The sequence below is a fragment of the Rhopilema esculentum genome, chromosome 6 (assembly GCF_057945365.1).
Source record: "Rhopilema esculentum isolate cy_ngs chromosome 6, ASM5794536v1, whole genome shotgun sequence".
NCBI classification, from domain to species: domain Eukaryota; kingdom Metazoa; phylum Cnidaria; class Scyphozoa; order Rhizostomeae; family Rhizostomatidae; genus Rhopilema; species Rhopilema esculentum.
The window spans coordinates 2,086,156-2,096,286 of record NC_142820.1 but is presented as its reverse complement, the minus strand read 5'-3'; the positions used below and the strand labels follow the sequence as shown (position 1 = coordinate 2,096,286).

The 10,131-nt window shown below is 35.6% G+C and overlaps 2 protein-coding genes across 2 annotated transcripts; one reads left to right on the top strand and one right to left on the bottom strand.

Annotated features, from left to right (window-relative positions):
- Nucleotides 1-2,040: 2,040 nt before the first annotated feature.
- LOC135685915 (uncharacterized) lies at nucleotides 2,041-4,653 on the top strand. The gene is made up of 3 exons (XM_065202012.2): nucleotides 2,041-2,521; nucleotides 3,198-3,632; nucleotides 3,775-4,653. Exons 1-3 carry the CDS (start codon nucleotides 2,243-2,245, stop codon nucleotides 4,651-4,653), a joined length of 1,593 nt encoding a protein of 530 aa, XP_065058084.2. The 5' UTR covers nucleotides 2,041-2,242.
- LOC135685917 (uncharacterized) lies at nucleotides 4,643-8,046 on the bottom strand. The gene is made up of 3 exons (XM_065202015.2): nucleotides 7,195-8,046; nucleotides 6,541-6,645; nucleotides 4,643-5,069 (listed from the first exon to the last, which is right to left on the bottom strand). Exons 1-3 carry the CDS (start codon nucleotides 7,739-7,741, stop codon nucleotides 4,879-4,881), a joined length of 843 nt encoding a protein of 280 aa, XP_065058087.2. The 5' UTR covers nucleotides 7,742-8,046; the 3' UTR covers nucleotides 4,643-4,878.
- Nucleotides 8,047-10,131: the final 2,085 nt, after the last annotated feature.

The following is a 10,131-nucleotide window of genomic DNA, read 5'->3' as shown; positions in this document are numbered from 1 at the left end:
AACAAAGTGAGCAATGTCCAGTGCCTGACCAGTGCAAATGTCCAGTCGTTTTGGCGGGGCCTTACAGTGCAACGCAGTTCTGCCAACCCATTCTTGTTAAAAAACTACAAATATAAGTTGATTTGTTTTGTCCGACTGTATTCTGAAAACCAATAGAATAGCTAAATATCTAAAATCTACAATATCTAAAAAGAGTTTCAGTAAATTTATCAGTTTATAAATAGAGACCCATAAGGAAGCAGCCAATGACATAACAGAAGCGAAGTAGGTTCGTGGAAAAATCGTGGAATACAATATCAGATTATCGAGCATCGGGATTTGGGCCTAATAAGAAAACTGGTACATCCGCAAGACAGTATCAAATCAGAGCTAGACGAGAAACTGTTAGCTCTAAAGCATTAGAACTTAGAAATAGGAGATATAAAAAAGAACGCAGATAAAAAGCAGTCAAATCAACATCGTTCAACTTGAGTTGCTATACCTAAGTATGAATGCAAAGTGTTCAATTTTGAAATAATCATCCCGAAATCTAAAAGAGAAATCCATTACAACCCCTTAATTATTCTAAAGTTGCTATTCTATATAAAATGATGGAGCGTAAGGCAGATTTCTAGCATTACATACCAGGGTTTTGGCTATCAAACAAAACTTTGAAAAATATTGGACTGTCACTGTTCGTAGAAAATATAAAATCTTGCTACCCTGTGTTTTTTATGCCGCGAAATTTCGGTTTTGTTGTCGTAATATCACGTCAGCTGAGCACTTGCGAAGCCAAAGATTTGAACAATCGTAATCAATTTTTACAGCAATTTAAATCAATGATGTAGAAAGCTGAACATCAACGTATAAGACATTCAACAAAAGGTAATGTTAGAACTTTACAAGTATATGAAGCTTGCAGCCCTTCTTAGATCGAATTCCAACTACTGGAATGTAATAATGCTGACGTTGACATCACCACATCGTCAACCGCTGATACTCCTAACGTTGCCATGCATACTTTCAGCACTTTGTCAAAATATGCTCGAAATTTTTCAGTTTAGTTACTCCATTACTAGTTCTGACTATATTATTTTTATATCATTACTAAGTTTCAGTTTAATTACTTTAATTATCACTTTAATCAGCCCATTATATGATTATTTCGCATTCACAGAAAGTAGAAAAGTTTCCTATTGGGGAGAGGAAGACATAAACGCAGTGAATGATATGGGAAATCTATTTCATGATTAATTTGCTATTTGCACTACTGGCCTAGTTTTCTCCAGAATTCGATAATTCAGTCTTTTAAAAATAACACAGATTGTTTACATGTTTGCAGTTACATTAAAACTTAACGTTCAGCAACTGGCTTTGGAAGAGCATAACCTACTTGAAAATTTTATAAAATGTAGGGAGGGCTGATAGATATCAATAATAAAATACTGAACAAATACTAGCAAAGGCCTTAAAAGCAACTTCTGTTTGTAGATATTGAAAGAAAAATCTGAAAGAAAGACGAGATACGAAAATGACCAACATTGGTCATTAACTGTATGTTATGTCAAAAAATGTTGAAAAGGTCGGAATGTTCACTTCAATGACACCGACAAAGAATCCAGATCCGATTTTTGTGGTTGAAGAACATTATGATCGAGGCATGTGCACTTCTTACATACATTAATTCTGAAGTTTCTACCTTCTGAAAGTATTAATTGCCTTATTCTCTTGCTTTAGCCGTAAAATATTGCTTATCTAACTTTACCAATCAATGTCGAGACAATCTTAATATTAATAAAAATGATTTTAATCTAAAAAATATAACCTACAGTTTCATTAAATTGCACGGTTTCCGTCAGCTAATATAAAAAGCCATTGCAAAAAAATAAAAAAGGTGGATATGGATAGATAGATGGTGTGGGTCGGCGGTAATGGTGTTCGACTAATGGTTTGAAAATCGTTGCTTCGAGTATCGTACAGGGTCGGTAAATGAAAACACGTGGAAATCGCTTTAGGAGGGTCGGACATCAGAACTGGGGAGTAAAATTTAACAAATTAATCTGCTCGATTATCATCTGCAGATAAAGAATTCCCCCAGTGCAGAAATTCCAATGACAAGAATGCAACATCTACAAGTTCAAAAAATTGTGAATCAGAAGGTGTGACACCACAAATATCTGGTCTTCGGATTTGCAGCAGAACGTCGTCATTAAAAAAAGGAGAGGATCGAAACGAAGGAGAACTGGGGGTTGCAGCGAGCTGTATGCAAAATTCCTCAAACAGTGGTAGAGAGAGAGCGCATTATTTGGTAGTAGCGAGTAAAGAGGCAAATGGTAATATTAGTGAAGCAAGAGAAAGTTCAACAAGCAACTCTGAAGAAATATACAGAACATTGGAACACGCAGCTGTCTGCCTTAAACGAGACTGTGTAGACGATAATTGCTACACGCTTAAGCAATTCTTCATGCACCTTACAACATGTGATAAAAACAGTAATAGCGGATGCATGATATGTTTTGCATTTGATGCAATGGTCTGCCAGGTGAATAGCATTTACTTTCGTAAACATTTACATAATACAAATAGTTTTCTTCAGATTCTAAAGCAGCATCATCGGTACTTGATCCACTGGTATCATGAAAGCTTTCTGTAAGTGAAGGGATAAACCTAACGCAGTCTAGAACCTCGGCGAATTGCTTTTGCATACAAGCCATTAACAGAATTATTGTCAAGTGGACAAGAGTGGTTAATACGCAAGTTTTTTAAACCTGTTTTTGCGATATACTGAAATGCTTTTGAAAACTAGGCATTCAGATATCAATAAACCCGGCCAAGGAATCTCTCGCAAACAACTTGTTACTCTAGACTGAATTTCTCAGCTCTATGTTATTACCTTGCTTCTATACCAGTTGAAAATAACTCCGTAGGCCTCTTCAGGTATTTTCAAATTCCAAACTGATATGTATAAATATAAAGTCAAATTGCACTAGTAGTAAAGTAATTCGCCGCTTAAAAAATTCACAGCACTTGTTTTCTTTTTATTATGATTTGGGGGGGGGGGGCTTTTAAGGTAAATAAAAATTTGGTTTTAAAAGGAAAATTGATGGTCAACAATCCTTTAATGGAGGATAGAGGAGACTAACGTATGTATAACTTTGATTTCCAACCCCGTGGATAACCTAAAAGTAGACATAATAGCTAAAACTTCTTGTTTTCAGCACTCCAAAGTATGCATGCACCGTCTTGACAGAACATGTCCAGTTCCAAAATGCGACAAAATAAGATCCAAAGTTATAGAGGAATGGGCAAAGTTGAAAGCTAAGCATGGCCATTTAATGAAGATTGCCTTCCTTATGTTATCCCACGCTCGCCTATGTGGGAATGCAGCTTGTCGAGAGGGGGTTTGCTGCAAAAGGATGAAACAGGTAATTCGGCACACCAATGTATGCGCCAAGAAAGGTGATTGCAAGTCTAAGAATTTCCTATTTTCTCTCTGTCAACAACACCACGAAATTTGTGCAGATTTTACCTGTCCTGTTGACTTCTGTCAGGAAAAATTCAGCAATGTGGAATTATGTTCAAAAGCAGAGCAAGAGTCGCCCCAAGCTGTTAAATGCTGCTCTCTCAATGGAACCAGAGCGTATTCAACTAAGGTATGCTAAAAATTCTTAACAATTTCTTAATGGTAGATGCAATGTGCAATTTACGTGATTTTCTCATTTGATTGAAATTATATTCTTGAACCTTTGCACACAGCATTTCAATTTAGAATAGAATAACTGTCTAATACTTCAGGTATTTTCTGAATGCAAACACGACACAAAGAAAGTTGACCTAACAAAAGAGCCTTTCCTGTTGAGCAACAATATTAAATATGTGACGAAACCTGGCAAGTTGGTACAGGAAGGCGCTGGACAAAAACAACAAATGACCCAAATGGTAGATGAAAACAGAAAGCCGTATTCTTTTGGAGACACGAGGCAGCTTCCGAATTTAAATAACAATCCACAAGAATATATAATTACCGAGAATGCATTTTTGTGTACAACAGACTTAGGGACGGTCACAAGAAGCCCAAAACATGCACCAGAACAAAGGACAAACATTGCTTTAAGACGCACGATTCGCAGACGTCGAGAAGACAAAACATGTTGGTACACGGAAGGTGAAGAAACTGCCCCTGATGAAGAAATACTGATTGATTATGCTTGCTTTGACAACAGTGTATCTAAGAACATATACAGTACAAAATATGAGCCATGTGGTCAGTTATTCACTGAAGATTACGCACTGTGGCCTAGCCATCATAGTAGCAAATCCAATCTATTTTCTCCTACACAGCTTCAAAACATATTGATGGGAAAAGAGCATGGCAAACCTGATGGCATTAACTCAAAAATTTTAAGAAGGAGTAGTGGAGATAAGGGGGAAAATGAAGATTATGGGGATATTCCAACAAAAAAGGCTATGCTTGCAGATGAAGAAACAACTAAAGAAAGAAACATAAAGCAACTTCTGAAAAATGAAAAAGCAATGCATTGTGTTCGAAGACTTTTCCCTACAAATGAAGCAAAAAGTCCAGGGGATTCTGAAAGTGACTCTGAGTTCTGCAAGAACTTGTCACAAGGCAGCAGCAGTCAGTCAGAAAATAATGAATGGGCAATTAAAGCATAATACTTGACAAATGAATTCGATTTTGTTACCTCAATTTAAATGTCTAATTATGAATATTTCTTGTTTTGAAAGCATTAATAATGAAAATCTGTTTGGAGCTAATTATAAATGTCAATAGGACAATGATTAAATGCCATTATATCAATTTCCAGTCATGTGACATTATTGTGTTTCATTTTCCCTAAAAATACATGGCAAACAACATCAAGCAAAGCTGGATATATATTAAAATTTTAGAGGTATACATGGCCAATAGGATGGTTTCTCTTTATCACAAAATTTTTCAAAGTCCAACTGCAACTCAGCCTCTAGATTTAAAATCTTTTCAAAGTGTGGTCCATATCTTTCTTTATACATTTTCTTTTTATCCACAAAGACTGGTGCATTTGTTGTTGGCTGAAAAGGCTTTTTACTGGCTGAAACATAACATAAAGCAGCATATACAATAAAAATGTTTATTTACAGCAGATATTATACAGCATAGTAAAATCAGAAATTATTGGGTAACAATTAACTTTGGAAAGGTCATTAACTCATTATGAAAGATGAAACAGGCAATAGAGTTTTAGTACTCGACAAACAGGCGATCGGTTTGATTTCAAAATTGCTCAAAGTTTAGTACAAAGAATTAAAAAATATTCTCTCCTGGAAAGGCAAAAAAGATCTTTCTTGGAAACCAATGATATGATCTGTGTCCCTGAATAGGATCTTGGACAGATACAGTTACTCATTAATTTTTGATGGTTTTGAAAAAGAAACATGATTGCTTAAATATGTAAAAAAATTTCTTAAGAAAAAAGAAAAACATCATAACATAAAATAACAAAAAAGCTTCAAAATCTCCAAAAGTTTTTGAAGACTTTTTCCAAAATTCTTAAGTATGTAAAGTGTTTTCCTCTTTCTTTCCTCAATACATCATTCCTGGTAGTATTAGGCATACAATCACATGGACATGTCTCACACCCTAAAGCTCACCAGCTGTGCTTTTTATCACTCACACAGCATCACGCTTCTACTGATTATTCGCTTTTCTCCTTTGGCTTTTTTAATTTAATGGTAATTTTCTCTAAAAAATTTGTGTAATTTTTCTTGCGAGCTATATCTTGATAGCATGTCCAGTAGCATGATCTCACTTATAGCTCTGTTCCCATCACTACATCCTTGTACGTCTCTGTTTTCAGATCATGCTATCTTTTGTATTTTCTTGAACTGTTCCCATTACTCCAGGCCACTCTGTTTTGGTCAAAACAAAAACCGTTTTCAGTACAAGAGTCATGTTTTGAATACTACATTTTCATCTGTTCTGAATCCTTGAAACTCTCATATCATGTTCAAGCTCTTTGTGAAACTGAGAATTAATTACTTCTTTCTTGAATGCCTCTGTTTTAGCTGTTCCCAACAAAATAATGTTTCAAATGACTCCATTTTGGAATGATTCCACTTTAAATAGCCTTTTCAAATGACTCTATTTTGGCTCAAATGACTTGATATTTGAGCATATGAACAGGAGCACAAAATCATATGGATCCGTTCTCATACAAGAACAAAGTAATGCGAACAGGACCTAAAAAGCATGTACTATGCTTTTCATTAAATTTTTTGTTGAAACTCCTTCTAAGGTTTGGTAAAAATTATTTGGCTTATAATTAATACAAAGGCTATCAGATCTTCATAAATATCACAAGGTCTTCATTTTGTGGAACCCATGTCATGACATGTCTAATTAGCAGCATGCTAACAAATTTTACATTACCAGGCCTGATCAAATTTCAAAATCATTTTATTCCCCTAATTCCCTTCTTTACCATTACCATATTTTTCTTCATAGATACTTTCTTGCTTGATATATTTTTGGAGACAGAGCAAAATAACCAAAAAATGTCTTACCATCATAATAAATATAATCAGCACTTTCATTCTTCTCTTTATCTTTCCTTTTCCTGTGATTTTCATTTTCCTTTTTCTTTCCACTTGAATGCTGTTTCAATTTTTCTAGAAGCAAAATGAGTCTTAAACTGATATATTTGTCATGAGTACCACCCAACTAATGAGCACCTTATCAGAAAATGGCCTTGTTTATCTAAGTATGATGAAGCAATCCAAATAATTAGTAAACTGTATGAAAGCATCCTCATGATAATATTGTAAGGCATAGCATAAATACTTAAGCTTGGTGTCAACTAGACAAATGGTATCATTTGTGCATGTTAAATTGCCAGAGAATACTTCCAACCTTAGTGGAAATAAAATTAATATTCTAAAACAAAGAAATTGTTGCAGATTTTCTTTATTTAAAGTACAATTTTTTATTTCAAGATCTAGTTTAGGGCCCCATCAGATTTACATCAGGAAAACAAGCAGAAACCTTGTTAAATACCATTGCAGCATATCAAAAATGACATATCTCTGCTGCAGATATGCTTGCTGACAGATTCAGTGGGCACATTTGTCTAATTTCATTTTATTAATGAGACTTCATAAAATGGCAAAGAGATTCAGTCCACCGGCATAGACTTAAACACCTTTAGTTTAGTTACTGACCCCTTTCTTCTCGGTGTTTGCTTGATATTTCCAAAAATCTTTTGAAATCCTCATTCAGCTCCATTTGGAAGAAATTGTTGTCTTTTTTGTTACCCTTGTCATGGCTTTCCCTGTCAACAATGTCTCCTGAAACAACTTTTTGATTCCATTCGTTCAAGTCTTGGTCTGTCCGTCTTGACTTTGCATCAATTCGGTCGTATTCCTCGCCACTTTCACTTGGGGATTCATCTATGTTATTGCATTGACACATGTAATCAGCGTTGGCTAGCGAATAGCAACTGTAACGAGCATTGTAAAACTTACTTAAGTACTCGTTAAACTTGAACCAGTGCCACATAGCTCGCTGATACAGACGTAGCTGGTCCCTTTGTGACTGTCTCGTTATTGACTCACAGTAATTACACCTAGGCATTGGTTTGCGGATTTCGTTTTCTCCAGTCAGATTGTCTTCGTCTGAAAAGCAGTAGCAGCTATCATTGCAAATACAAGAATCCTCAGAATCCAGCTCCATCGTACTGTACGCTCTCTTTCGACCAGCTCTTTGCATTTCGCTCGTTTGGGCAACTTGCTCGTACTTCCCAGTGTTTTATATCAGTAGTCTTTCCCGGCTCTTTTCAGGGGTTACCACCATCATTTGTTAGCCTCGTATTTGGGCGGATTTCATATTGGACGTAAACCACTGATATCTATAAAAGATCTTTTAGAGAGATCAGTGATGTAAACCGACACACGTTGTTTTTATATATTTTAAATCGATTGTAAATTTATATTGGTCAATTAAATTGAATTGATGGAAAATTCTAGCTTTCCACATATTGTACATGAAACCTAAATTACATCGATTACTAAAAGAAATAATCTTCAAAAAAACAGATTTTGTCGGGCAAATTTATGGCTGCCAGTGTATCTGTCGGGCAAATCTGGAGATTTTCTTTAGGTCGGAATTTTATTGCTACTTTTTGCCCTAGCTTGGTTTATGAATTTGTGGTCTTTTCCCCCATCTTTTTTCAATCTCCTCTCAGTTGGGAAAACAAAACAGAAACGAGGCTAGGAACAGCAACATATATACATTTCTGTCTTTCGTCCACCGATCAGCGCTTTCGTCTCTAGCTCGACACGCATATGTTTATCTTCGCCTCGAGATGAAGTCTGAAGTATTGATCGACAGCGAAAGTATCGACGGAAAGTAAAGTGTGTTTGATGCGAGAAGGAAATGAACACTGTGCATACCCCTCCCACTTACTTTTTGCAAAACAAGAGAGCTTTTTTCAAAATCTTTTGCTGTGATTCCATTCTGCCTCGGAGCCCGTGGAACACTGACAGTTTTAGAAGCATCATAAATCAAAGCATGAAGGATATACCATCTCGGAATACTTTGTTGAGAAAAGTCAATCAATACTTTCTTTTCAAAATGTATGAAACATCCATCATACATTCATAAGGAGTTATGCCCCAAAATTCTCTTAAAGTTTTACACTTACAGTTCGAAAGTATTGCACCCTTCGCTAGAAAATGGTCATACAGACGCCAAAGTATTTTAACTAAAAAAATTCGAATAACCGTAACAAGTAACAGAAAGTTTTGATCAGTTCAAGCGGGAAATGATATAAAATTTATCAAGAAATTGTATGTAGTTAAGATATAAATTGCAAAAAACTTTCGAGTTTATTCTATTTCTGAACATTATCCATGATTACGAAAACACAAAAAATGAGCTTTAATGATAGGTGTACCTGTAAAATACCTCCAATAAAAAACTTTCCTTTGCTTGACGGATTTTGTTATGGTGAATTTAGAGATACGTACTTTGTGCTTGGGCGTCTAATAATGTTGAAATTGCTTCCGGAGCAACCGAAAATTGAAAATGAAATTTTAGAAAATGCAACTGAAGCTCTTTTTTGTTGAAACAATGTAATCTGCGTAGCTGTTGCTAAATTCCATGTTTTGTTTTGGTGTTCCACTTTGATAAAATTGAGACCCTACTTCAATCCCCTTTTTTGAATTACTCTTTTAATAGCTAGGTGATTTAGAAAGTGAGGACTATCTTATAGAAAAGACAGGCCTTACAAATGCTTGCTTTTCGGAAACAAATGTTTATAGCCAACACCAGAAAAACTAGAAGCATATTTCTTGACTTTAAACAAACAGGCTGAGTCTAAAGACCCTCTCTCGGGCTTCCCGATGATTTCAGCCTTTGAGGCGATGTGCTCTAAAAATTAAGTTCATGTATGACACGCCCTTTCATCAAGCATGCCACGCCCTTTCGTCGGGCATCCAAGCTTCATACCCCCCTAATGAAAATAGTGTAGTTTCGCCCCTGAGTGGGCCATCCAATTCTTCAATCATTCACTTAAAAGTCATTTAGACTTTCAGCTGTTTTAAGTTCATAATTCGGTAATTTGTTCCAGGTTTTTGGCCATAGTAACTTTAGACTATTATAGCCAAAAGTTACTTGGTTTGGTCTATATAATGTAAATCGAAAGGATATCGTGACGAGTTATTTGATATTTCAATTTGAAGATGTCCTGCATAAAAGAGGGATTGAGCTTTTTAAACGTTCTAAAGATTTCCACACAGAACTTTCAGGCGGGAAATGTGAATTGCGCACCAGTTTGATTTGGAAAGTAACTCACTATATGAACTTGAATTTAGGGCCGCGGAGAGGATTCATGGGCCCGGGTCAAGACGAAAGATAAATAGTAAAGCATGCCTAAGGCAGATGTTTCTAGGGGTATAGGGAATGCTCCCCCAGACATTTTTGAAAATGATGGCTCAGGAAAATCTAAGTTTCTCACCTCTCCTATAAATTTTTTCTATCTAGGCCAATGCCTTGTGGCTATTACTTCTGTTTGCTGTTTGTTACAATTTGAGCATAACTGATATTTTAAAACCACAATGCATAAAAATGAGCGTTTCTTAGTTTCTTAGACTAACTGG